Source organism: Ricinus communis, chromosome 10, assembly GCF_019578655.1.
Source record: "Ricinus communis isolate WT05 ecotype wild-type chromosome 10, ASM1957865v1, whole genome shotgun sequence".
Taxonomy (NCBI): Eukaryota; Viridiplantae; Streptophyta; class Magnoliopsida; order Malpighiales; family Euphorbiaceae; genus Ricinus; species Ricinus communis.
In genome coordinates this window covers 6,329,077-6,356,254 of record NC_063265.1, presented here as the reverse complement: position 1 = coordinate 6,356,254, position 27,178 = coordinate 6,329,077, and the positions used below count along the sequence as shown (strand labels likewise).

The following is a 27,178-nucleotide window of genomic DNA, read 5'->3' as shown; positions in this document are numbered from 1 at the left end:
CCACTTCTCTGCCTTTGTAGGTTTTTTTTTCTTTTTTCTTTTCCTTTTGGGGGCGTAAAATTAAGAAAAAAATCAAGTTTTTGGGCTTACAGAGTTAAGGGCCTGTTTGGCCTTTTATTTGTTTTGGCATTTTGTGTGAGGCGATATAAATAAATACGGTTTAGTATTTTCTTTGTGTCCTTTTGACTGCAGGAGTGTACAACTGTCCTCACAAAACTATTTTTAGTAAATTAGTTGAGTTTGATTGCTTTTGTTTTTCTAGTGGCTTCACTTTGCTTTATGTCGCTTGTCTTGCTTCACTCACTAGCTTGTTATATTGTTTTTCCTATAAATTTGATAAATGGCAGAATTAAAATCTCAACTAGCAAAATGAATACCACGTTATGTTTAGTGCTTCAAATTCAATGTTAGAGTTATTGCATAACGATTGTTACAATTATTGTTAATTCAAATTTGTAAAATTACAAAGTAAAAGAGAAAAACAGTTGAACGCAAATTGTGCAGATATACTTGGTGTGGAAATTGAAAGTGCCACCAGAGGATCCAATTTCGTTTGGAGGTGCCGTAAGAGCGTGATTGCAGTAATGGACAATTTGTTTAAAAGGAACTGCTGCTTACCAAATGTGTGTCGTGTCTGTGATCAGGAGCCACAACACAATCATGGACGTGCTTGCTATGTAGCCATGCTCGGGCTGCATGGTTTGCCTCTAATACGCGCTTTAATTCTAATTATTTATATTATATTTAATTAATATTTATATATATATTTTTATTAAAATAATTATTTAATTTAAATTTTTACGGAATCAAATTCATAAAATTAGTTATAATTAAATTAATTTTAACAAAAATAATTTAAAAAATTTAAATAAAATTTATATTAGTAAGTTAATATATTTCATAATATTAAAATATATTTTTTAACTTTATTATTTTTAATTTACTTTCTTTCTTGTGTCTTCTCTCTCAAATGAAATAATTTTTTTAATAAATTTAACAAAACACGACATTAATATTATACGTTACAACAAATTATAAAACAAGTAGGTTTCTTGTAGTTTTGAGATTGGTATGGTTGGATTGAGAAGGTTGTTCATATCTTTTAGGCGATGTCGATAGCTAGGAATAAAGCCATTTATAGTTGCAAGACTATTGATCCTAAAGGTACCCTTTAAGTAATATTCATATACAAGGATTCAATTATAAATTGTGGACGATCTAAAGACAAGGAGATGCAACCCTTCATTATTTATAACGGGGATAATACTGATAGCAGATGGAAACCCCTTCAAGTTGGAATTATTAAACTGAATTCAGATGTCTTATTTGATGCCAGTTCAATTCAAGTAAGTGTCAGCAACTTATGTTGGTAAAGATTTGAGAGGATCATTTGATTGTTGGTGGAGCAAAAAGAATCTTGTGCAGTTATGTGTTATTAGTAGAAGCTCAAGCTCTAAGGATCCAGCCATACGCGCAAACTATCTCATATTAAATAGGGTAGTTTGTGAAGCTGACTCCTTAGTAGTTGCTGATAGTGTAACAACCACAGTAAGAAAATTCTTTGAGAGATTAAATCCATTGTCAAGAATATCAAAAAATTAGCAAATTCTATTGAGTTTTTTTTTTTTTTGTATATATATTAGCAGGTTTTGTAATGTTGTTGCGGATTGATTACTCTTTAATATGTAATCCCAACTGGTTTTTGGTTGTTCCTGATCAGCAGCTGGAGAGGTCACTCTAGTTGGATTACATCCTCTTGAACACTAATGACATTGTTGGCCCTTGATACACCAAGAAAGAGGGGCTGAATTGGTGAAGTAGAAACAATGATAAATAACAATTTTATGCAAAGAAGAGAATGAAAGAAGAAAAAAAATAAACACAAAAATTTATAGTAGTTCGGGTATAAATCAACCTTACATCTATTCCCCAATCTCTAATTCAGTATTTCACTATCAATGATCATTTTACAGATACAAGATCAAATCCAAGTGTTTCCAAACTCACACTCAAACTTTTCTTTAAGAGTTTTTTCAAGTTCACCTTCAAATTTAGTGTTTAGGTTTATACTAAACCATACAAAAGTAATTCCTAATGCTAACTCTCAAACACTCTCCCAAGTATTTGAAGCTCATACTCAAACCCTAAAAGTGCTTACGGCTTACAATCAAACCTCACAAAAACCAAAACCAAATTAAAATGGTTATAATAAAATAAAAAATTAGTAAGCAAAGATTTGACACTTATGTAGGTTGTCGATCATCCATGAATGACTTTTGGAGAGGATATTTATACTCTTCAAACTCTAAAGATTCATTATATTAAAACCTTAGGCTATTACTTTTTATTTTACTTTACATAGTGCATCAATTGCATTGAAAAACCAAGAATTGTAGTGACAATTTGCAAAATTTCTGCAATAACTAGTATACGTGAAAAAAATAGCCGTTGACAGTCTTTAACAGTTTGATTTTATATAATTTTTACAATTGAACTTTCTTATTTAGCTGTTGTAAAATTAAGTCAAATTTCTCTATATTGAAATTATCTATTTTTGCGGTTACAACTTCAAAATTATGGTTGCATCTTGAAATTTACTGTCGCAATTTTTATGCAGAAATTGATTTATAAAAGCTCAATCTTAAAATGATGAGTATATATGAAAATTGTTTAAAAATAATATTAATACTGTTTAATTTTATTGTCAATATTATAATTAAAGATGACCAAGTGAATGAAAAAACTTAGGCATTTAAGTTTGTACCGTCTCTCTCTCTCTAGTGTCTTTCCTCTCATAGTTTTCCATTAGTTGCAGTACCCAGGATTTGGGTTATCCCAGAGGGGTGATTTCTAGTGGCTCTAGCCACTGGAATCTACCTCTCCGGTTGTCTTTTTCTTTTATTATGTTTATATAATTTAGTTAATGGGTTTTTCTTATTTTATGGCCATGTGTCTTATATGTTGGTTGTTGTCTTTTTATTATTGATGTTGATATGCAAATCTTTTTTTGTGGCGGTGATATGCCAGCCTTAGTTAAGTCCGGCGCCGTTTGGCTCTTTCACTGAAATTAGCCCTTTGAGGTTGTTGTCTCTGATGGCTAGCGGTGAGAGGGAGAAGAGGATATTGACAAAGATTCAAAAGTGGAAGCAAGTTTTTGTTATTAAGATAGAATGGACCTTCTTCATCACAAGTGGTAGATCTACAAAGCTATGACAAAAGGAGTTAACACTATGTCACTTGTGTGCCCATCTTAAATCCTTTTCCTTTTCGTGGATTAGTGTTTGGGTCCTTCGGTACAAGTTTTTTCTTCAAACTCCAGCCAATGAGACTCTGCTAATAAATACTTTTTAATGCAAATATCCCTTTCTATTGACAAAAAGGAAGTAACTTAGGCTAATAAATATATTTATCGTTTCCAAGAAAAGAAAGAAAACATTATATATTATAAAAACAAAATGGAATATTAGTTCCCATCTTGCACCCCATGGGACTATTATTTCCTTCACTCTTTCCTACTGCTATTTCGTACTAGTCGGTGATTTAACCTTGGTTGAATTTTAATAGCCAAATAACTTTCATTAAAATTGAGATAGTTTTCTATAATTGAGCTCATTTAAAGTTATAATTCAGAATTTCATAGTTTTAAAGGGTATTTTCAATATGATATTCTACTCAACTAGCTTACAACATAAGAAGAAAAAAAAAAAAGTAATTAACAACACTTGCTTTTGGCAATCGGTAAAAGAAAGTATAATCCTTATTAAAACCAACAGAAAATGTTCAAATTCAAAAAATTTATTTACAAATTTAAAATCTATGTATTTTAAATAAAATAAAATTTAATTTAAAACTATACATAATTAAATTTATATAAAATTTAATCTATAATTAAATTAGATTTTAATAAAATAAATAAAATTTTCACACCAACATATTTTATAATATCAGAAATATTTTTAGTTTATTATTTTATATATTTTCTTAAATAAAATTAATTTTTTAGTAAATTTTTAATTTTGAATTTTTTAAATAAAAGGAATTTGAAATAAATTTTTGATTTTATTATTTTTAATTTATTTCCTATCTTATATTTTTTCTAAGCAAAATAAACTTTGTAATGGATTACTTTCCACCAAACAAACACAACATTAGTATTAATTTTCTAAGATGTTTTCAATTTTTCTTTTCTTTTTTCTGGTTCTTGTGCATAACGGGTGTAAAACCTAAAGTAAGAGTCCATTATCAGGCCTAACAAACACAGTGCCTTCTTGTTATATGAGGACCCAAAGGCGGCCTAGGGTTAGCCCATGCCTTTCCTAAATACTCTTCTTTCCTCGTAGCCAATTCTAGTTCTGCGACTTTTGCTACTGCTGCCAGAGAGACATGAGACTCCTCACTCACAACATGCTGTCCTCCAATATCAAGGGAGTAGCCAACGGTTTCCCTCTTCGAATAGAAGTGCAGAAAGTAATTGAAAAGGAAGTAGATTTCAATCCCGATTTTTTGAAAAACATGTTCTCAAAAATCGAATGGAAAGCACTCGTCGACGCGGCAAGAACCATGGGATATACTGAGTTGCCGGACGCGGCGGAATCGTCGATGCTCGAGTCGGAGGAGTTTATGAGGAAGTTCCATCACGCGCTTTTAGAGGTTGATCTTGAAGAAGGGGCTTTGATTTGCCCTGAAACTGGTCGTAAGTTTCCTGTTAATAAAGGGATTCCTAATATGCTTCTTCATGAAGATGAGGTGTAGATTAGGATTTTGGTTGTCTTGAAGGAGATTTGTGTTTTTTTTTTTTTTTGTGGTTTAGAGATTTGAGTGATGGATTTTCCTGTATCCCAAGTATAAATATATTGGAGGTGTCTTCTATGATTATAAGCTTCATTGCTGCAGTTTCAATTTCTTTTAATGATCTCATTCTTTTCATGAAAAGAAAAAGAAAACAATCATAGCCTCCAATTTCACTGAAACACTATCCTCAATATAATTTGCATTTCTTTTAATAATAATTTTGTTACAGAATTTAATTGAGCTGCTTAGATTAATGTAAAGCATCTGTTCATTTAAACGGACGGGCCGAATGCATATTTTTGTTCCTGCACTTGTCGACTCAGTTTCATTCGGTCTCTATTCATCTATTTCAATTTTATTTGAAGTGGTCCTTATTTTCTAATTCTGTTGGTTCTTAATTGACTGCATATGCAGAAATTCTAACGAAACTGTCTACCAGTTTGTAAAAAGGACATATTATCCTAGAGGCGGACAATAACATAACAATAAGCATGAATATAAGGCATTTGATCATATCTAAAAAAATCCTAGACTTCAGAAAGAACATCAAATAGTTGAATAAAAGCCACAGAAGAACGACACTGATGAGGAATCTCGAAATGGTAGGCGAAGTTGGCAAAGGAATTGAACTGACGTTGAAACCCCAGCCGTAGGAAGAGATTCCTCATGTGCAGCAGGTGGAGGAATACTTTTGCGGAATGGATGTCTTCTTTAATTCTATCTGAGTAATTCTCTTCGAGATTGAGGTGGACGTTGCATATGCAGATCAGTGATATCTCATTTATACAAAATCTAGTTGTTGTTTTGCTTTCTTGTTTTCCATTTGTTATTATCTTGTTTGATGAAAATCGAGAAATGAAAGAAAAAAGAAAATATATTCACCACCAGGCCAGGACTCGTGTCATTCTGCTTGCTTTTGTATGTAGCAAGCGTGTCATTACTACATAGCTTTCTCTTCCTGCTTTGCCGCGTCTGTATTCTTACGTGTCTCTTTCTCCTTTCTTCTGCTTCCTCACTCACTGTCACTATTTTGCACTATAAATATGTTTTCTACATGTGCCGTGTCTCAGTTGAGTGCTGAGCAGAGTGGGATATCGAGAGTTTGTAGGCTTGGTAAAGAAAACCATCCTTGTTAGACAGGAAAGAAAGGGGTTACTACTTCAAGCCAGAAGAATGTCTTCTGATCAAGAAAGAGCTGAACTTGACGCTAGAGCTAAGCGAGGAGAGACTGTTGTTCCTGGTGGAACTGGTGGCAAGAGTCTTGAAGCTCAAGAACACCTTGCTGAAGGTATGTTCCTTACCAATTTGCTTGTCAATTAATCTTCTTCAAACTTTGATAACTATAATTTCCTTTTTTCCTGGCGATGGTTACATATAGGGCGGAGCCGCGGTGGACAGACGAGAAGGGAGCAGCTGGGAACTGAGGGCTACAAGGAGCTAGGTCACAAAGGAGGGGAAACCAGAAGGGAGCAGATTGGGACTGAAGGGTATCAGGAAATGGGACGCAAAGGTGGACTTAGCACTATTGACAAGTCCGGTGGAGAACGTGCTGCTGAGGAAGGGATCGAAATTGACGAGTCCAAGTACAAAGCCCGTAGTTAGCCCGTAATTAGGATCTTCGGTCTTTGTTTTCCAGTAGTTGTTCGTCTTTCTAGTACTTAGTTTTTTCATGGCAGTAGTAGGGATAGTGCATAGACATGTTACTTCTCGTTCTAGTTTGTTTGTTTGTTTGTTTAAATGACTTTGAGCAGTGCAATACGTGTGGTACCTGTTGTACTGTAGAAAGTTTTATGTAGGTTAGCTTCTCCTCTTATCTGGCACAGGCCTCCCGTTCCCGTCATCCATGGCTGTTTTTGTGGCCTTTTGTTACAGTATGCAGTGTCTGTTATATGTGCTAGCAGTTAAAAGCTTGTAGTTTGTGTACGAAATACAGATGGTCACTTTTGTTAGTAAGTCTCTCAGTTGATTGATCTTTTACCAATTTGATTGATTATTTCAAGTTGTGTAATTTGGGTGCCTTTGAGCCTTGTGTGCTAAGCCCTAAGAAGATTCTCTTATATTTGTCCTTAACAGTGGGAGTACAGAACAAAGCTTAAATCATCCTTGGAAAATTTTACAGCAAGTGTTACTACTGGTTCCTTCATGAATAAGATGACACGGTCAAAAAAAAGAGGGCAGGAGAAGGAACATAGGAGGGAAAAAATATTTCTTTTTTAAGAGTAGAATTTTGTTCAAGGCAGGGGGAGTGGAGGAGAGGGGACCTTATTAATGCAGACACCATTCCTAGAGCAAACCTGTGATGTGTATGGATGTCTGGCATTTATGCGCTAGCGTGGAGCACCTTTCCTACCCAGCAGTTTGCTATTGTCGTTGCCTCGTTTAGGGAATCAGTGGCTAGTTGCTAAAGCTGTTACCAACAAACCAAGCACAAGAAAGGGCTGCGCGCTAGCCTGAAACACGAGGAATCATAGAATATATGATGCTGATGGCTTTTAAATAAAACTCATTTCAGTTCATATCAATGGAATGTCAAAAAGAATAGCTTGTCAAGATTTACCTGATATTTAACATCATACTTGACAGGATCCTTCAGAAAGTATTGAAACTGCAGTACATATAAGTTAGACAAGACGGCAATAGCAGGGTAATTAAGAGGAGTATTCATGCAGAATGGAAACCACATCCAACTAAAACCCGAAGGCAATATGTATAGTCCTTTCCGCATATAAATACTCGGTGATGCAAGATTTTATTACTTTCACTCAGCTCCCAACATGTTAAAATAGCATATTAAAGCAACAAGGGTATCACAAAATAAAATTTCTGAGCATGATGTTAATCAAATAATTAAGGAGTTTCTTTTACCTGGAAAACAACCTGTGGAATTATCAAAGCAAGTAGGGCCAAAGCATAGTAAGGTTTACCAGCTCCTAGTAGATATCCTACAATCATGAGAATGGAAGTAGATCAATATGTTGTACAAGAAGTGCTATATTTACGAAACATGAATCCATCATGAAAGGCATACCAGCCACAGAGATCTGAGTGATGTCAATAGCACCCACACAAATCCACTTGGCAGTTTCAGCGCCAAAAGCTACTGGAAGTGACTGTTTAAACGGCATTAGCACAATAAAGTTACATATAGAAAAAATTACGCACATAATCACATGTGATGTTACATTCGAAGATGATAAGATTTTCATGTTATGAGCATCTGCAGAAAATAGCGTTAACCTGAAGACCCATTGCTCTGTCTCCTTCAATACTCTTAAAGTCATTCACGATTGCAATTCCCAGCTGAAATGTGAAATGTTAATTGTGAGGTAATAATGGTTGGATAGAACCAATAGCTCTCATATGAGAAATTTCAGTTAGCTCATACCCCAGCTATGCTGTATAAGAGAGTTAGAACAATTATGTCCGGTGTAAGGGTCCCAAACAAAGCTTGACCAGCCCACCTATCAATAAGAGATCGAGTTTAAAACTTTGAAAGATGCCTAATGGTATATAGTATAGATTTTTACTTTCCAATTGTAAGATGCTAGAAAAATGATTTTTGATGGGCCAGGACCTGCCTATCAATGCAAACTAGCAAAGTTTGTGAGATGTAAAAGTAACAAAAGCCACAAGCAGATGGAGAGTCCTTACTAAGATATCATCTGCAAGAATAAGAAAATATGGTGCCCATCTTATTTATTGCTTACCATGACTGGTTTCATGATCAGCAGAAGTTCCTATATATTTCAAGATAAAGGGTTATTCTAGAATCATTTTCAATTGGAAACATAAAAGAATCTTCTGATCATAGCCCACCAAACGCGCCCTGCCCCCCTCATGTGCATGGTGCGATGTGCACTGTACACCATACTAACTACGATAGAATATCTTAAACTTTCTGTTTGGAGTTTCAGAGGTTAAGTAAATGAATGAGCTAGTTGACATAGTAGATGACAATAATCACTTAACAATTCTAGAAACATCAATTTGACAGAACGGAAAAAGGGATGATCTCACACCATGGCAAACTGATATAGCTTGCTCCCAGGGCAAAATTTCCAATCCATCCATTTTGTTTCAGCTGCAATAAATTTGAAGCCTAGTCATTCTTTAAGCATTTTTCTTTTATTTTTGGTGTACATAACATGAAAATGATATGGTTTGTCTTGAATGTAAACTAACCTTCAAAGGTGGTGCAGAGTAGATGTATGACAGTAAGGATCCACCCAGTGCAAGGTAAAATACTATAGGAAAGTCATGCCCCGCCTATAAAGTACATGGAATCAAGACTTGGTATTAATTTTATAAACTTAAAAAAACATGTTCATACATTTTACCTACCCACACATCCAATAAACCACCCAAGCCAAGCCCTCCAAGAAGCAATACCCATATCTGGGTAATAACCTACAGTAAGTTTCAAGAAAAAGGTAAGAAGATATATATATTGCCCAAGCTCTATTACATACAAAAAAATTTGTAAGAATGAGTTGTATTACAAACCTCACTCTCAGAAATAGCCCCTGATGGAATTGGCCGATAAGGTTCATTAATAGCATCGATTTCTCGGTCGTAGTAATCATTAATTGTCTACAAAAGTGAAGAAAAATTGCAAAATATGAGGTCAATGATATAAAGTCAGTCAGATACTTGGACCATTTTAATCTGTGAAATTAACCTGCGTGTATCCAGTAAGAAATGGGCCAGACATCAGCATGCAAACAACTGATTTAGCAACATCTTCCAAATTCCAATGGAAGTTTCCTGCCAAGCAAGCAAATATTGTCAAAAGTGCATTACTAGGTTTAGATTCCTTACAATTCTTTCGCACAGAATGAAAAGCTATTAACTAAGCATTCTGAGTAATGAGTCTACTAGTACTAATGAGCTAATTAATGATCTGGCTATCCTCGCACCATAAATTTAGAAAAGTGACAATCTATACATTTAACGAGAGAAAGATTATGTATGGCCAAAATTCATCCACTGCATGAGAAAATGACCAGGAAAATATTCAAACTTCGGGATTATGCTAGCAACTTGGAATTGAAATGTCCTGTGTTACATATCAAGTGACCAGGAAAACTTATACAGAATTTCTTTAAGAATATATATGGATATACCAGAAGCAGCAGCTCCACAGACTACTCCCCAGACCAATGGAGGCCAAGTAACAGGTTTTGTGAGTTGAAGACGGATCTTCCATTTGTTCTGCAGATTAAAGTCACACAATCAGCTCATACCTTTTCATGGCTTATAATTCTTTCTTAACTCTATGTCAAAATATACAATTAAACTGCAGATGAAATCAATTATAGGAGAACAAAATGAAATTCAGAAAGCTGTACCAAAACAGTACAATTTTCCTTGGTACATAATTGCCCTTTTATTGTTATTATTATTATTATTATTATTATTATTTACCTGTTTATCTGATGAGAAATAAATTTATATGCCGTCTACTAGGCAACGACAAAACATGAATGCTATGAATGGAAACCTTGATTTTAGGCATAGAATGCCAACTCACATTTACTTATATCTTGCATACAAAATTCAAAATTACACTAATGCTTAGTGCCAGTACTCTATTTGAATCATAATAGTATTACCAGTCTAATAAACCAGTTGTCTCTCCTCGTTTTAAAAATGTTGCTTATTACATTGATATAATGCTAGCTGTCAATCTTATATCCTGTTTACTTGTAGGATCAAACAATATAGATGATTTTGCCTTTTCCATGTGCCAAAGTCTCAATCTTGATGAATTAATATGCTACAGAGATGGATATTTTTGAGATTAAGATTCATAATTAGTTATCCGACAAATCAATCAAATTTCTTGGTATATTAGCAAGAAAGAAAGAAATCTAGGAACTGAATCTCAACATAATATCTCCAAATAATAATAACAATAATAATAATAATAACAACAATAATTAAAAGCAACAACTTGAACAATAATAGTATCATAAGGAGTATTGAGTGCTGACAGTTTCTTGCGCAGCTCCTTTAATTCCAAGAAGCTGATTAAAGCTTGAACCACCACTACTACTAGCTGGAGCCTTATCCGGTGCCTCAGGTTTAACTGCCACATAAACCAACAATTCAGAAATTCCACTAAAAAGAAAACAAAAATCCTTTTCATTTCATAATCTGCATAGAAATAGAAAAAAAAAAAAAAAAAAAAGAACAAAAACTCAAAAACCTTCATTTGCATCGGTCTCTGTTGCTCTAATTGTGAGCCTACGTCCTGAAAACAACATTTCAGAAAAGAAAAAAGAAAGAACTGTCCTCAAGAACTGATAACAAATGAATATAACTTGGATGAGTTGAGTTGAGTTGACTCACTTGAAAAAGAAACAGAGAGCGGAGAGAGAAGTGACCGAGTTTTAAAAACTCGTTTATTAGTGTAGATATTTGATGATGATGCACTAACTGACAAAACGGTATGCAGTGAGGACGCCATTCAAGATAAAGAGCAGGAAGCTGTAGCTAATGGAGGTTTCAAATTGGCGGAGATAGTTAAAGCAGAAGAATAAGTGTAAAAATAGTAATAATATTAATATAATGTAATGTAATGCTGGTGATGATGAAGACGACGATTAAAAAAAATTTGAAGAAAGAGGAGTGCGATTAATGTGTGTTTGATTGTACTCAAAGTGAGGTCTATCCGTGACGTGGCGGCGTTGAATTAGTTGATTCTGGAGTTTGATTGGGACCTCATATTGAGAAACTTTGGTCCGGTGATTTTGGCTTTTGATCGGACCAGATTAAGCTACCAATCTCCGACAGTACTCAATTCAAGGTCAGCTCAGCAATTAACTTTAAAACGACGTAGTAAAGATGTTTTTCCTTTTTCTTACATTTTTAAGCCTCAGACTTTCACATTTTGTTTTAAATAAGTTTTTAAACTTTAATTGTATTACATTAACAGTTTTACTCTTTGTATTCTATCTAAGTTGTTACATTTTTATTTCTGTAATCTTTCTGATTGGCGATTAAAAGAAATACTGATGAAGCTTATTTTGTAGTCTGTAAATTTTCATGTGCGTTTTATTAAACTATTAAACATCAATTGTATGGCATTAAACTTCAATTGTATAGCATTAAGCACTTAATTCCTTTATACAATACGACTTATTTAATATCAATAAAATACATGTACTATGAAAAGCTCGTTAATATTATACATCTATACATTGGGGAGAAGATACCACCTTATATGAACCTTAAGTGCCATTACACTCCTAGAAAACACAAATCCACACTCACCCCAGCGTCTCAAAAATACTGAAGTTGTTGTCCCTCAATAAAGACAATGTAAACATTACACTGCTTATTATCATTGTCCAATTCATACTTCAATAATTTCTTCTAAACAACAAATTCAAGAAGAAATATACTTGCACCGGACTTGAAACCAGAACAAGCAAAATAATGTAAGCAATACCTACAAGGGTGAATAGACAAAACAGGGTAAATAGTACTTACAAGGGGGTACAATGTCCTCTCAGCCGGCAAAATTGCTTAGTATTTAAGATCAGAAGGAGCAAGACATGGTAAAAAAAAAAACTACCTACAAGGGAGCATTGTGTATATATCTCTTCTCATACAAACCAATAATTTGGTCAGCCACAGCCCACATTATGGCCTGGCCCGGGGGAATTCTCATGAGCCGGGGCAGCAGTCCCTTCCACAAGGCACGGAGGCCTTCCTCAGCATATATTGTTCTGATAGCATGGATCATGCCTTTGTATTTCAAATTGCCCCCCTCTCTGCTCTGAGCCATCAATCTTGTTTTGACAACATCAAACGGCCCAGTGCACACTGGACCTGCTGTCCCAGCAAGAAATCCAGATATCATAGACTGCCAAGGTAGAAGGACTTTCCCATCACCTTCATGTTTCTTCCATAACACTACATCGAAAGCATTTTTTGCCGTAAACATGGCTGCCTGATTTGTCCCATTTCGCATCACAGTTGGAGCAGCCCCTGCCCAGAGCCCAAGGATGCCTTCTTCACGGATGATCATACGAGCACAATGTACAGGACCCTTGTACTTCAGAAGATCGGGACTCAACCCTTTTTGCTGCTGCAGTCTAATTTTCACTACCTGCACCAACCAGATATCAGGTGAACTTTAAAGTCATCTCCTAAAATCTTATAAAAGAGACTGCATAGATGCTGATATGCCCATGCTATAACTATTCAAGCAGACAAAAAGTTAGCAGTACAGCAACAACAGGATATAATACCAAGTAGAATTAATTTATTTATTCTGGATTAGTTAGCTAGTTTGTTAGATTCTCTTTTCTATCTCCTGTTCTTATTGGTTACTAGACTAACTAGTCAAAGTAGATTCTTTCATTGTTGACTCAGCAATTCTGTATAGATATAAGCAATGTAATTCTGTTTGTTGGATTAATGAGAATTAGTTGGAAATTAATCTCAGTTTAATTCTTGATAATAACAAAGAAATACCCCACATAAATATAAGACAAAATGTTCTAGTGAGATAATAGATCATGCCACTGGCATCATTGTTTATGATAATGGTGCTTTTCATGAATTTAAATCATTAAGCATTATCGTTTCTTTTCATCCTCATTTTGGAAAGCATAAGGTTTAAACAAATAAAGCTTAATTTGCCAATAGAGCTCCTAAGTTTAGCAAGCATACAATATGACATGATAACTCCAAAAAAAAGGCTACCTATCTCTTTGATTTAAACATTATGGGCAGATTAGTTGAAAAACAAATTGTGATTTCGCAGGCAGCAATCTATCAGTTGAAAATAATCTTGAAAGATGCTAACCAATCTCCATGTATTAAACAACCTTAAATTCATAGCGCAGCTTTAGCAATCATCATTTTAATCCAAATAACTATGAATTTTAAGGAAATAAAGATATAAATGAAAAGAAAGATAAAAGCGACTGAAGAAGCTTAATACTAAAAACCTGAACCAAGGATCATTATATCATTACCATCCTACATATAGGAGATCTCACTTTAAAGGCATCTAATACTATAACCTCTTCAAATATGCAAATATGCCAAGAGGGTAAAGTATGAACTGACCTCACATGTACCAAATTGACCATCAACAAGGTCATATGGTTAAAACACAAATCTACCCCTTTGCTCGATTTACTTTTTGCAGAATGCAAGGAAAGGGAAACACAAAAATAATACTAATAACAACAAAACACGATCTCCTTGACCTCCACCAGGCTATGAAATAGAATGTATTAATAATTTGAAAAAGCAAAGCGAGTGCCACGATTTTCCTCAACACAAAGTCTTTTTTTTTTGTCCAGACAAGCACAATACGAATCCTGAAAATTATTTCCCTTTCATGTGAGCTTCCATTTGCACAAAGTAAAATCCATTTGAAAAATAAAAATTACATAAACCTGATCGGACCAATAGTATTGTTGCAAACAAAATGATAGGCACAAAATATCAGAAAAGCTAGCATGAAATGGGCAACTCCTCTACTGTCAAACAGACCCTTTAGTTTCACTGTTGTATCACCAAAATTTAGCATTTGTTGAATTTGGTAGTTTAAGAAACACAAAGATGATGCCTGTTCACAAAGATTAACAGCAAAATCCAAATACTGAGAAGCACAAGGAATTAAATTTCAATAAAAAAATATTAAGAAAACAAAAGGGTGACAAAAGATAAGCAGACCTCAAAGGGAGTAACAATAGCAAGAGCTTCAAGAACACCAGCACCAAAGCCAGATAACACTCGGCCTCGATTACTAATCTTGCCAGTCTCAGAATCCTTGAACGCAGATTGAAACAACGCATTAGATCCCATTCTCAATGCATATTTCAACGTTAAGTGAGTAGCAAACGGTGTCAATCCTTTCCATAAAGCCCTCACTCCTTCCGTTCTCGAAACGGTTTTACCACAGTGGATTATTCCCTTGTAAGTCCCACTCCTATCCAGCTGTAATCTTGTTTTGATTACATCAATTGGCTGTAAACAACACGCCTCCATAACCCCGCCTATTGACCCTGACACTGCTTTCATGTAGGGTGGGATTGCTATCCTGCTGTCATTTTGGGACTTTGATTTCTTCTCCGTCACATTCTTGTACATATTACCAGTTTGCCTATAAACACAACAACAACAAAAAAAAAAAAAAAAACCCAAAGATCATTTACATAATTAACAAGTGAAATAACCAAAAAAGCCTACATTATCCATTAGTAGAGATTAAGTGATTTATTTACTCTCAGACAAATGTATCTCTTTTCGCACAAACGTCAACGATCTCAGCCTTAGGTTTAGATTCTGAAATCCCCAACTGCAATGCCTTCGCAAATAAAGATTTCACCTTTTTAGCTCAAACTCAAAAATCAAACAGTACTTAATTCGATACAAGCCGCATACCAATAAAAAGAAAAGAGAAAAAACACATTTAATAAACATTAATTACAGAGAGTAAAAACAAGGATGGAGAGAAAGAGAAATATACTATTGACGATCTCAGCAGGGTATTTTTATTTGGTAAATACTTCAGGAGAAGTTTTCCTCTCTTTCATCGTCCGACATCGTTCGATAAAGTTTAAAGAAACTTCCTCCTAAATTACCAGAAATATCACTTGGAGTCAATTCAAGCAAAAAACAAAGTATTAATATCAAAAACGAAACAAATCGATCTAAGAAGGAAAATAGAACCTACAGAGATAATTTATAAATAAGTAAAATTGACGGCGAATTGGTGGGTGAGAGTATAATTTAGAAGCTAGGGTTTAGCAGAGAAAAGAAGAGAAGAAAAGAGAGAGAATAAATATTTACCCGAAAAAAAAAAAAAAAAAAGAGGTGGCTCAGTGAAGAGCTAGATTTAGTCCTTGTGGCAGCTACATAGGAATCTTCCCGTTCTCTGCCTTTGAAGGCTTATATATATATATATATATATATATATTTACAAGTAAAAGTAAAATTTTGGGGCCGAAAGAGTTAAAAGGGCATGTTTGGCATTTTGTGCGAGGCAATGGAAATGCGTTTTAGGGTTTTCTTTGTGACCTGAAATGAAGATAAATTGAGTGTTCAAATGTTTTTAAAGCATTTTCAATATTTTACTCATGACAAAATTATTATTTATCTTTCAATTTTTCTTTTAATACATGACTTATTTTTCGTATCATTTTATTATATTAAAAATAAAATCAATATGGCTAAATAGTTAAATTTATAAAAAGATTATATTTAATTTTTTAAATTGTTATAAATATAAAACTCATTCGAAATTATTATTTTTGTATTGTGTTTATTAATCTTAGTGGAAATAATAATTAGCTTTATAATAAATTAATTTTAGTACATAGTGAAAATAATTAAATATTTTTTAAAATTATTTAATTCTATTATAATTTAGTCTTAATATTTTAAATATTTTAAACATACTTATATTTAGAATAAGGTTATTAAATTATTAAATTATTTAAAGATTATTAAAGTTCTATTTATTTTACATAAAATATTATCAAAAAAGTATTTTCTAAACTTTCTCATATTTTCGATGCTTAAGAAAATGACTTAAAAAGTATATTTTTTAATAGATAAAAAATCTTATAATTTTTAGAAGAAAATAACTTTCCTTTTAAAAATTAAAACAATATTCTTTTTACCAATTTAGTTTTTGTTATAATATTTACACATCCTCTTTATATAAGCATGTTTATTCATCGTTACAAAATTTAAAATTTTTCAATTTGCTCGTCAAAAAATATTTTAAGAGAATTTTTAAGACAAAATAATAAATGTCATATTTAACTCATTCTATAATTAAGATCATATAGATATTTTTTATGAAATATTTTTTACTAGAGGTATAAAAAGATTAGTTGAATTAATTTATTTTTATGATAAATGAATGATTGATGAAATTACCAATAGAGTCGGTGTTACCAGTTTTTTTATAAGAGAGGGTATAAAATATGTAGGAAGCAGTCTTATCTATTTTTATCTCGCATTATATTTATTTTATATTAATATTTTTATTAATTTATTCTTTTTATAATTTGAAGAAAAATCAATTTTATTTATAAATTTTATTAATTTGAATATTTAAATTTATTATATTTTATATTAATTTCATTATATTTTATTATAATATTTTAATTGAATATAATATTTAATTATATTAAAATTAAAATATTCAACTATATATAATTATAATTATTTTCTAGAATTATCTAATATAATTTAAATTGAATATTTAATATAAATTTAATTTAAATAATTTATTTATTTAATATTAATTAATTATTAATTATTAATTATTTATTAATAATTATTAATATTAATATTAATTTATATTAATTTATATTATTTATTAACTATATTATTTAATAATTTATTATTATACTATATCATACTATGTATATTAATTTATTATATTATTATACTATATATTATGTATTAAATATTAATTTAATATTTTTTCACTAACAACCGAAAATTTTATCTAAAACGGTAAAATAATTTTCTTTATCTTAATTGAAGTAAATATTTTTCTTTCCTCTTCTCAAAGTACATACTCTTTCTTCACTTTTAATGACTTTGAACATTGCAGCCACACATAAAAAAATATTTTCCTTACAAAGTATTTTCAAGAAACAAGTTATTTTAAAGGAAATAGACAGCCTAAAATAAAAACAAATTCATAGTTAAAATATTTATTTTTACTATTATTTTATTAGATATTAGAATTAAGTAATACTAAAAATAAAATTTTTATTTTAATTGAGTAAAAAATTAATTTTAATGATTTAACTGTTAATAATAAATTTAATGATCAAATTATATTTTTATTTATTAATTTGGTCTTCTAATTGTGTTGATTGGAAAGGAGAACGCTAATAATTAATTTTGTAGAAATATAAAAAGGAAATAATATAATAAAAATAATATAAAAGCATCTCCAATAATACTATTGATTTCTATAATAAATAATATTTTAAAAAATATTTTAATATATAAGAATTTATTTAAGTTTAGTGAGATTTTCAATATTTTATTATTTATTATTTATTTTTATTTTATTAATATTTATGGTTTTAATTTTTCATTATCTTTTTAACTTTTGACAATAAAAATTAAATTAAAAATATCAAACAATAAAGTATATACAAATTTATAGTGTATCTATTAAATTTCAAATAGAAAGTGAAATGTGTGGCTCCAAACATAGAAAGTCAAATCAACTATTCATTTTATACTTAAAAAAAAATAAAGAGTCAATCTCTATACAAAAAATCCATCAAAATTTTATTTTGTGAGATAATTTCTTAAATAAAAAGGCAATGGATAAATAGTAATTATCCTGTTTTTAATATATATTAATTTTTTACTTTAATGACTCATCTCATAAAAATAAAATAAGATTTTAATAATTTTTTTACTTTTTTTAGATATAAAACAAAAATTAGTATGACTTTACATATTTAAATAGCCCAATTTTAATTTTTTTTTGAGTTAATTAAATGCAGTATAAATCTTCATATATTTTATTAATTGATATCTTTAATTTTTTGACAAAAAAATTAAAAAAATTTAAATTATTGATGTTTATAAAAATAAATAGAAAGTAAAATATAAAAATTACTGGACTTAAATAAATTATTTTATTTTTTATATTGAAATATTTTGTTAGACTACCTTAAACGTATTTTTTATATAAATAAAAAAATTTATTTTAAAAAGCCATTTCATAAAGTAAAATTTTAATAGACTTTTATTATTTAAATATAAAGTGAGTTTTGGTTTGACTCTCTACATTTAAAGAATCAAACTTCATTTTCTATTTTAAAATTAATTAAATGGACTAACAGTTTTCATATACTTTATTAATTGAAGTTTTTTATTTTTATCTTTCCTATCAGAAATTTTTGAAAAGAAAGAACTTATAAATATTTATAGAATAAAGAAAAGTAAATTACTAAGAGTTCATTATTTCAAATAAAATTTATTATAAAAATTAAATTTTTTAAAATAAAAGACTATTTATAATATTTTAAAATACCTTTTATAATAAAAATTATATTCTTTAAAATTATTGAGATGCTCTTACAGAACAATGTTAAGTTAATAAGTTGATTTTGATAATTTTGCTGGATTAATAAGTGTTGTAAATATAGACAATTTGCTTTTGAATATTTTTTCTAGTAGCTTCATTTGCTTTAATGTTGCTTGCTTCACCAGCTTATTATTATTTTTTCTCCATGAAATTGAGAAATGATGAATTAATCTCAACTAGCAAAATGTAAATTTTATTTCAGTTTTTTTTTTTTCTGAATCTTTTATTTTCAGTTAAAATATGAGAAGAAAAATTGTTATATTTCTTAAATTTTGAGATACGAATCTCCAGTAATAAATATGTTATTTTATTTTATTTTATTGAAAAGCTAAAAAAATCAAATAAAATGTAAGAACATCATGCAATATGTCTATTTTTTTTTTGTTACAAATTCTTTTGATTGCTAAATTAATATTTTAATTTACACTTTATTTTAAATCTAGTACATAAATGGTTTTTATATTTCTAATATTAATTTTAGTTTTAACCTCTAATGAAATTACTAAAACTACAACAATAATAAAAATATTGAATTAGTATTAGAATTACTAACTTATTCTTATACATTTTAAATAAAAATTTATCTCTCAATTTTATGTTGGACGTTCTAGAAATTTAAAATTTAAGATATTTTTAATCCTTATAAAAGATAAATAGGAGATTGATAAGGTATTAAATTGTTATATCTTATTTATTCTATTGCTTCGTAGCTTTTAATTTTGTTTCCCAATTGAATCTTATGATTTTAGTTGCTTTTGATATTGGTGTGGGGAAGCAATACTTTTCTTTACATTTCTAACAAAAATAATAAATTAGTATAAAAAATTAAGAATAAGTATTTTAATATATTTTAAAGAGTAAAAAATATATATAATATTTAAATGTTTTTTAATTAAAAATACGATTAATATATGTTAGTTATTAGAATGTTAGATTCTTGAATGGGTCACTTTGAATTTTATATTTTTCTTAGTTTTTCATTGGATAAAGAATTAATCCCATAAGAAATATATGGATTTCGAATTTAAGACTTCTATTTCTAGTGGTAAAAGTCTTTACCAGTTAAGCTAGTGAATTGATAATATTTAAATATAATTTGAACTAAATTGCTCTAAAAAATAGAATTTGGGCCAATTTGTTGAAATAGTCTAAATTCGACTTGTTTGACCACTTAACAGGATTGACCCTTTGTCCAAAATACTATACTCTTAATTAATTTATAAAAAAAGTGAATTTAAAAATAAACATATTACAAAGAAAAAAAAAAAAATCATGCCAAAAACCTAAACTCGAACCCATTCTCTCACCATCCTCGCTCCACCTTAAGTAGAAATCTTTCACTGCTTCTTTGAGGTGGTGCTGTTGAGTTTTCACGACGCCAGCCTCCATTGAGTAAGACCCGTTCATCGAGTTTTGTCGAAACATGGATGGCAAGGGAATGGCATTGATTTCTGCTCTCCCATAGAAAAAGGTTTGTTTGCTTGTTTTTTGTTGATTAAAACTAGTTGGTTTGATAGATTTGAAGGTTTTTAATTAGACATTTCTTTTGTGAAAGCTTAAGATTGAATTTTTAGATTTGTTGAGAAGGATTTTACAGCAGGAAGCATGTTTAGTCTTATTTAATTCCTTCTTCTTCTTTTTCTTTTTTCTTGACATGGAATAATAACATTCAATAGCAGTTTCTGATTTCTTGACATGTTAAATATAAAACCGAATTGCTGTCACTGTGCCCTTCGCCTAAATAGTTTCAAATTGAAAATTTTCGAATTTGATGACATGCTCAATGTTTTTAGCTTACGCTGAATAATAGCTTCTCATGGGTCTTTAGCTGTTAGTACTGTTTTTGGGTTAGCCTAAGTTGATCCTTATTGCATTGTATGTTCAGGATTTGCTGATTTGGAAGTGACATCTTAGGCCATCACGCTCTTATTCCTGTTATAGTATTGTTGCTTTGGTTCTCTCTCTTTATTCCTTTGCTCCATCATCAGCAGAAGATGGAGTACGTTAGTCCTGAAGGACTCCGTCTGGATGGTCGGCGCCCCATGGAAGTATGCCTCTCTTTCTCTTCACACTATATTTTTTTATTCATCGGTTTAGGTACATTGATCCTAGTTTAGTAGTTTAATAGTAGAACTTTAATTTCCATTTTCAGCTTTTGCTTCATTGCCTATTTTTTAGATTCTCATTTGTTTTCTTAATATCAGATGAGGCAACTTCGAGCACAGATTGGTGCTGTTTCCAAAGCCGATGGGTATGTGAACAACTCATATTTCAATTATTCTTGGCTCTGTTTTAGAATATTTGAAGTAAAGTTGGGGTTTTGCAGTTCTGCTGTTTTTGAGATGGGTAACACTAAAGTGATTGCTGCAGTTTATGGGCCAAGAGAGGTATTCTTTCTTTATATATATTTCCTCTGTCAGGTTGTGAGGTCATATATTTGTGTCAGTTTAAATTGGTTTCTACTCCCTTCTTGTCCAGGTCCAAAACAGAAGCCAACAGATTATTGATCAGGCATTGGTAATATTTTTATTTCTGTATTTGAACCCCTACATTTTGGTATCTTCCTTTTGATTAGGAGTAACTCTCACATAATGTTTGTCTTTATGCATATCTCAGGTGCGATGTGAGTACACCATGGCTAATTTTAGTACTGGAGATCGCATGAGAAAACCAAAGGGGGACAGGTAATCAACCTTTTATTTTGTGAGGTTCATTTACTTGAAAATGGACTGTTTCATTTGACTTTTTAATGTATTCTTTTTATTTTTTTAGTCTTATATTACGTTTAAAGAAGTTATTGTAATCTTTATTTCATTAAGAACTGTTAATCCGTTAAAATCGGGATTCAGCTAGTTTTATTATGTCAAAATAACTGTTTAGTGGTAGTCAACGCAAATCATATCTATAATATAATTGAAAGAGGAAGAAATATTTGTTTGGGAGCTACTCTTGTAAAATTTTAAGCTTAAAAAATCCTGTTTGTTTTCGTGAAGTAATAAATAAACCCATCTACTTTCAAATGATGCCAACAATAATTAGCTGGAGGTTCTGCAAGTATAGTAAGAGCAACTGCTTATTGATATGTAGTTCAGATTGTCCATAATGCAGCTGTTGTTTCAAGTATATTGTCAAACTCATGCTTCAGGGGGCAATTGCTTTTCTCAATTGAACCAATGCTTTTACAAGATTTCCGATGTTGCCTATGCCATCTTGGAATTGCTAATAGGTTGACATCTTAGCATCCAAAGAATGGTAAACGTCAAACTGTAACAAATTTACTTTTATGGACCTTCTTTTTTCATTTTAGTTGCAATGGAGGTTCATATTTGAACTCATAAATAAATGCAGCAATTGTTATTAAGAACTAAATGTTAAAATCATTGATAACTAGTCAACAATTTGGGTCTATTGTGATTGTTAATTTTTATTAGATCATACCCAGGATATTCAAGTGAAGGAATATCTAGAACATTAAAGAGATCACCTACACTAATACTTCCTTAATTTTCTAGTTTACGCTATTGTATCCTGAATAGCTAGTGTTAATAAGGCTGCTTTCATTTTTCAAATGGTAGTCACAAATTGGGCTGTGTTTGCATTGCTTACATATATAGTTGGTTGTTGCAGTAGTAGTAACACATTCTGCATGCTGTTAACACATTGGCAAGGCTTTTATGTTTTGATGGTTGTCACTCTATATATTGGCTTTGTATGGTTATTTAGTTGTTTTAAATGCAGGCGATCAACAGAAATATCTCTAGTTATTCGTCAGACAATGGAAGAATGCATATTGACACACTTGATGCCTCGATCTCAGGTCTTGTTGCAACTTCTTGGGATCTTTCTAACATGACTGGATATTGCTACCCTCCACATCCCCATCCTTCTTATCCTATCTCTAAAGCATTGTATTTTACTTTGCAGATAGATATCTATGTACGAGTTCTGCAAGCAGATGGAGGTAACATCCAAGTCACTAATGAGTTCTTTTGCTAACTAGATGATTAATTGTCAACTCGTAATATGTTTGTAAAACAAATTGATCCTGTGGTGGTGCATGGAGGCATAGACTCTCAAGACAACCTAAAGTAAAGAAGCTCAACCAGCCTATATCTCTTAGAGTTTATGTAGCATCTTTAATAGTGGGAATTACTCCATGCTTCACTTTATTCCTGTTAAAGATCTATCTTCAAGAATGAAACAGGTTTTCTTGATCCTGCTATATGTTGTCTGCAGGAACTAGATCTGCATGTATCAATGCTGCAACCTTGGCCCTGGCAGATGCTGGAATCCCCATGCGTGATCTTGTTACTTCTTGTAGTGCTGGATATCTCAATAGCACTCCTCTTCTTGGTAATTGAACTTTATGGGAGTATGTAGTTCTCTTTCCCAATGATAATTTGATGTTTAATTGTGAAGTTGACACTAGTCAAATGTATGCAGATTTGAACTATGTTGAAGACAGTGCAGGAGGTCCGGATGTTACTGTTGGAATCTTACCTAAGTTGGACAAAGTCACTCTTCTTCAGGTTTGCATCATTCAAGATCTGATCCGTCTCTCATTTAATTGTCACAAATTTGTTGAGACTTGTGCTTCCTGTTTTGTGCTTATGTAATCTTGCAGCGTGATATCTTTTTGAGGTTCCTATTTCTGTTTTTTTTTTTTTCTCTGTTTCTTTAATCTTTTCATTGTCCCCTTTCGGCTGCAATTTCCAGGTGAATCTTTCTTCATGTAAGAATTAGAAGAAAGAAAACACCAAGTCATTGTAGTTGTCTGAGCATGATTTTGTCCAGCTTTGTTGGGCTAAGGGTCGGCTAACATTGTCTGCTTCTTTAATTCCTTCAATGACTTAAAATTTTGTTAACTTCTTGGATTTCAACCAATCTCGTTTTTTTCTAACTTCTAAGCCATCTTTAGAGAATTAGGGCTTAGTTTTTTTTTCCTTCACTAGCTTTTTTAGTTTTCCTTTTCCCGAGATGAAAGTTAAAACTCATGAAGTGTTGTACTTTCTAATGCAGATGGATGCTAAGTTGCCAATTGATACCTTTGAAAACGTTATGCAACTTGCTGTCGAGGGCTGCAAGGCAATAGCAAATTATATTCGAGAAGTAAGGAAAATTTTGCACAAAATGTTGTTTGAGTATCAGCACTAAGAAATCAATATCTTGTGCAATTTGAATGTTTTTATTCCTTCTGAGAAGCACATGTGTGTCTGTGACGGCCTAATTAGAGTTATTTTTCTGTGACGGCTTCCTTGCAGATATTGCTGGAGAATACCAAGCAACTGGAATATCGGAGAGGGTTGTAGTTGGTGTTAGTAAGAAATCAAAAAGTCACTTGCTCATAACCTGATAATGTCAAATAGGGATATAACAGTCAACGAGGGAATTCAAAAGGTCACTTACTCATAACCAACCAAAGGTCGGCCTGGTTGATAACACCTTTTAAGTACACCTTGTATTATTCATAGGTTCTTGAATTTCCCTATCTTATTCAGCCTGTATTATTCCAGTTCCAAGTGGGTGTTACATCCCAAGGTAAAATTGAGTGGCAAACATGTTTAGCTTCATTTTTTTTCCCTTCTGCTGGTAGCATTTGGTTTAGAAATTACGTGGCATCAATTTTGAATATTGTTGGCAAATTGTTCACTTTTAAGTGGTTTTAGAGCATTTTTCTAGTAATGTGGCATATGTTTTGAAGTGGTTATGTAGCATCTTTGTTGCATAAAAGCTGATGATAATATCAGACCCGTGATAGAGAGAAGAGATGGGAACAGGTTTGGGAATGAAGAAGAGAGATTAGAATTTCTTAAGAGGACGATAACATGCATCTTTTATGGCAAAACCATAGAGTTTTGCTTAAGATTTTAGTGCTGGAAATATGGCTGCGTTGTGTTTCTGTGTCAATTGTCCTTTTTATCCATGCTTGCTTGTATTAAATGAGGCCTCATGGATTGCTTGGAGTGGTTGCAGATAGCTTACTTGTATTCTAATCTTTCACAGTTCTTTTCTTTTGCGACTCCAACTGTTGCTCATTGAGGTATTGGGTCAAGTGATTATTAACTACTTCAAAATTGTAAAGCTAACTGCTCCTTATATTAATAATAATAATAATAATAATAATAATAATAAGATCCCAGCGATTCTAGATATAATTTGCTTTCTTTTATATATAAAAAACCATAGTGCAAGGTCTCCACCATAAGGAAGTGCTTATTTGTTTATTAGAAATTCAGGACACCATGGGATATAAAGAATTGAGAGATTTTTTCTTTTAACAATTATAATTTTGGAGGAGGAAGAGGAAGAGGTGGGTCTCGAATGCGTGCGCGGCACAAGCGCCTCTGGTGGTTAAAATTGAGATGCCTCAAATTTCTAATTTATAGTAGAATCACGTCAGATGAGTTAATTTGTGGATAAACTAGTAAATGAAGGGATATAAATACCATATTTTTCTTTCATTATTTTAGCATGTAAAGTTCCACAATGAAATCTTGCCAGATTTCAAGCCTATGCAAAAAATAAAAAACGATACTTAATCCTCCTTATAAGTATCACCCACGTGAACAAAGACAAAGAAACGAATAAAATTATAAATGCATAATAAGAGAGAGTTGGGCCTCCATTAAAGATGGAAAAAAACCGAATAATGACACATATAGCGATGGCCTCTTTTGAGTGGGATATTCCCCAATATCGGCATTGCTGCTTTTGTTAATTAAATATAATGGGAAGATGGCGGCTTTCGTGTGGAAGGCACACTCCCTCTAATTTACAAATATTATATCCTTACCCGCAACTTCATCCACAAGTGCTCTCCGATTCAGCAATTCATTTTGAGTGTGTGTGTGCGTTCTTTAGGCCTTATAATGAGTCATTAACTATGTTTCTTTTAGTTATCTATACAGTCTTACTTATAGTCAGTGATGCTATTAAAAAGCTGTCTTTAATTAATCAATTTGTACTAAAATTGATACAACTTAGGTAGGTTCGGTATGCTGCAGAAAGTCAGATTATGCATTAATAATAATAATAATAATAATAATAATAACAGTCTTCTATGACAAAAGCTAAAGCTACTGAAATGACTCCGCAGATAAATGTTTACCAAAACTGAGCGTGAGAAATCATTTTATTACAGTGTTGTTCAGTGCAACGAGTTTTATTCATAAATATATGGCCATTTTTGCCTCCACCGAGCAAAGTTGTCCCTCTATAAATACCCTTCTTCAGGGGCTTGTGTCCTCCCCACTTCTCTATCTGCTTTCCATCATCATATAACATCTTTGTCACATTCCCATTCCACCTTTTCTTTTTCTATTTTCAATGGCAAGCAATCAAGCATCTCTCAACAGCACCAAGTTTCCTCTTGCTGTTCATAATGATGTTGAGCAACAAATAACTACTCTGGAGCTTGAAGCCAAGGACAACTTTGACTACTCAAAAAGAGCACAATGGCTGCGAGCGGCTGTTCTTGGCGCAAATGATGGTTTGGTCTCCATTGGATCATTGATGATGGGTGTTGGTGCTATAAAACAAGACATTAAGGCCATGATATTAACTGGGTTTGCTGGTTTGGTAGCTGGTGCTTGTAGTATGGCTATAGGCGAGTTTGTGTCTGTGTATTCTCAGTTGGATATAGAGCTAGCTCAAGAAAAGAGAGACCATGGAAATGAAGAAGAAGAAGAAGAAGAAGGAGATAAGGAGAGTTTACCAAACCCATTGCAAGCTGCTGTAGCCTCAGCTCTTGCCTTTTCAATGGGTGCAATAGTGCCATTGCTAGCTGCCTCATTCATAAGTAATTATAAGGCGAGACTAGGAGCAGTAGTTGGAGCTGTGAGCTTGGCTTTGGTGATCTTTGGATGGGTTGGGGCTGTGTTGGGGAAGGCTCCAGTGGTGAGGTCCTCAGCTAGGGTTTTGGTTGGAGGACTGATAGCTATTGCTATAACCTTCGGTCTAACCAAACTTATTGGATCAACTGCTCTGTGACTTACCCTTTTCTTTATTTTATTTTTTTTCTTTCTGTGAAGTTGTTCGTGTCCAGTATAACTACGTTACTGTGTTTTCCTTGTGTGTATGAGGTATGACATATGCATGGAAAGAAGGTTGGCTTTGATGAGAAAGAAGCCAACAGAAAAACAAAGAAGTGATATCTGATTGCATCGCCTGTCTTATCTAATGATCATGTGTCTTACTACAAATAAAGATGTCCAGTTCTTGCAAAGTAAGGGACATGGGATACGTATTGTATTCTCCCTTCAAAACATGCATTTTAAGATTACAGAA

General features: G+C 32.0%; 6 protein-coding genes and 1 long non-coding RNA gene across 13 annotated transcripts; 4 read left to right on the top strand and 3 right to left on the bottom strand.

Moving 5' to 3' along the window:
• Positions 1-4,192: 4,192 nt before the first annotated feature.
• On the top strand, positions 4,193-4,872 carry LOC8283146 (multifunctional methyltransferase subunit TRM112 homolog A). The gene has a single exon (XM_015726191.3). The coding sequence runs from the start codon at positions 4,384-4,386 to the stop codon at positions 4,750-4,752; it is 369 nt and encodes a 122-aa protein (XP_015581677.1). The 5' UTR covers positions 4,193-4,383; the 3' UTR covers positions 4,753-4,872.
• Positions 4,873-5,404: 532 nt separating this feature from the next.
• LOC8283147 (protein SLE1) lies at positions 5,405-6,740 on the top strand. The gene is made up of 2 exons (XM_002530460.4): positions 5,405-6,079; positions 6,170-6,740. Exons 1-2 carry the CDS (start codon positions 5,965-5,967, stop codon positions 6,391-6,393), a joined length of 339 nt encoding a protein of 112 aa, XP_002530506.1. The 5' UTR covers positions 5,405-5,964; the 3' UTR covers positions 6,394-6,740.
• A 130-nt stretch (positions 6,741-6,870) lies between these two features.
• On the bottom strand, positions 6,871-11,569 carry LOC8283148 (chlorophyll synthase, chloroplastic). Its single transcript, XM_002530461.4, has 15 exons — positions 11,143-11,569; positions 11,000-11,044; positions 10,785-10,879; positions 9,915-10,002; positions 9,470-9,555; positions 9,295-9,381; positions 9,133-9,198; positions 8,974-9,057; positions 8,811-8,872; positions 8,177-8,252; positions 8,029-8,091; positions 7,820-7,901; positions 7,657-7,733; positions 7,349-7,396; positions 6,871-7,241 (listed from the first exon to the last, which is right to left on the bottom strand). The coding sequence occupies exons 1-15, from the start codon at positions 11,258-11,260 to the stop codon at positions 7,179-7,181; spliced, it is 1,140 nt and encodes a 379-aa protein (XP_002530507.2). The 5' UTR covers positions 11,261-11,569; the 3' UTR covers positions 6,871-7,178.
• Positions 11,570-12,073: 504 nt separating this feature from the next.
• Positions 12,074-15,765, bottom strand: LOC8283149 (mitochondrial succinate-fumarate transporter 1). 5 transcript variants are annotated; one of them, XM_048369783.1, is made up of 5 exons: positions 15,610-15,765; positions 15,287-15,392; positions 15,042-15,124; positions 14,491-14,920; positions 12,074-12,907 (listed from the first exon to the last, which is right to left on the bottom strand). In XM_048369783.1, exons 4-5 carry the CDS (start codon positions 14,905-14,907, stop codon positions 12,371-12,373), a joined length of 954 nt encoding a protein of 317 aa, XP_048225740.1. In that variant the 5' UTR covers positions 14,908-14,920; positions 15,042-15,124; positions 15,287-15,392; positions 15,610-15,765; the 3' UTR covers positions 12,074-12,370. The 5 variants fall into 5 exon arrangements, with proteins under 5 accessions (XP_048225740.1, XP_048225742.1, XP_048225744.1 ...); XM_048369785.1 differs by having other exon boundaries at positions 15,494-15,654; XM_048369787.1 differs by lacking the exon at positions 15,042-15,124.
• Positions 13,748-14,484, bottom strand: LOC125368631. Its single transcript, XR_007214308.1, has 2 exons — positions 14,211-14,484; positions 13,748-14,132 (listed from the first exon to the last, which is right to left on the bottom strand). It is a non-coding gene; the product is annotated as an uncharacterized LOC125368631 (long non-coding RNA).
• Positions 15,766-20,039: 4,274 nt separating the features above from the next.
• LOC8283150 (exosome complex component RRP41 homolog) lies at positions 20,040-24,574 on the top strand. Of its 3 annotated transcripts, none has more exons than XM_002530463.4 (12): positions 20,040-20,363; positions 20,884-20,940; positions 21,097-21,143; positions 21,219-21,279; positions 21,371-21,409; positions 21,509-21,576; positions 22,631-22,709; positions 22,817-22,853; positions 23,129-23,245; positions 23,336-23,421; positions 23,912-24,001; positions 24,154-24,574. In XM_002530463.4, exons 2-12 carry the CDS (start codon positions 20,887-20,889, stop codon positions 24,199-24,201), a joined length of 726 nt encoding a protein of 241 aa, XP_002530509.2. In that variant the 5' UTR covers positions 20,040-20,363; positions 20,884-20,886; the 3' UTR covers positions 24,202-24,574. The 3 variants fall into 3 exon arrangements, with proteins under 3 accessions (XP_002530509.2, XP_025015136.2, XP_015581668.2); XM_025159368.2 differs by having other exon boundaries at positions 20,881-20,940; XM_015726182.3 differs by having other exon boundaries at positions 20,045-20,363; positions 20,778-20,940.
• Positions 24,575-25,885: 1,311 nt separating this feature from the next.
• On the top strand, positions 25,886-27,178 carry LOC8283151 (vacuolar iron transporter homolog 1). Its single transcript, XM_002530464.4, has one exon. The coding sequence runs from the start codon at positions 26,219-26,221 to the stop codon at positions 26,879-26,881; it is 663 nt and encodes a 220-aa protein (XP_002530510.1). The 5' UTR covers positions 25,886-26,218; the 3' UTR covers positions 26,882-27,178.

Excerpts from the sequence above, each read along its gene's own strand:
- LOC8283150 (XM_002530463.4), top strand. The coding sequence starts at position 20,887 with ATGGAGTACGTTAGTCCTGAAGGACTCCGTCTGGATGGTCGGCGCCCC. Across the intron at positions 21,280-21,370 it reads CAGTTTATGGGCCAAGAGAG|GTCCAAAACAGAAGCCAACA; the intron begins GTATTCTTTCTT and ends CTTCTTGTCCAG. Across the intron at positions 23,246-23,335 it reads CAATAGCACTCCTCTTCTTG|ATTTGAACTATGTTGAAGAC; the intron begins GTAATTGAACTT and ends AAATGTATGCAG.
- LOC8283147 (XM_002530460.4), top strand. The coding sequence starts at position 5,965 with ATGTCTTCTGATCAAGAAAGAGCTGAACTTGACGCTAGAGCTAAGCGA. Across the intron at positions 6,080-6,169 it reads TCAAGAACACCTTGCTGAAG|GGCGGAGCCGCGGTGGACAG; the intron begins GTATGTTCCTTA and ends GGTTACATATAG.
- LOC8283151 (XM_002530464.4), top strand. The coding sequence starts at position 26,219 with ATGGCAAGCAATCAAGCATCTCTCAACAGCACCAAGTTTCCTCTTGCT.
- LOC8283149 (XM_048369783.1), bottom strand. The coding sequence starts at position 14,907 with ATGTACAAGAATGTGACGGAGAAGAAATCAAAGTCCCAAAATGACAGC. Across the intron at positions 12,908-14,490 it reads CTATTGTTACTCCCTTTGAG|GTAGTGAAAATTAGACTGCA; the intron begins GTCTGCTTATCT and ends TGGTTGGTGCAG.
- LOC8283148 (XM_002530461.4), bottom strand. The coding sequence starts at position 11,260 with ATGGCGTCCTCACTGCATACCGTTTTGTCAGTTAGTGCATCATCATCA. Across the intron at positions 9,556-9,914 it reads CTGTGGAGCTGCTGCTTCTG|GAAACTTCCATTGGAATTTG; the intron begins GTATATCCATAT and ends CTTGCTTGGCAG. Across the intron at positions 8,253-8,810 it reads AGCTATATCAGTTTGCCATG|GTGGGCTGGTCAAGCTTTGT; the intron begins GTGTGAGATCAT and ends TCTTATTGATAG.
- LOC8283146 (XM_015726191.3), top strand. The coding sequence starts at position 4,384 with ATGAGACTCCTCACTCACAACATGCTGTCCTCCAATATCAAGGGAGTA.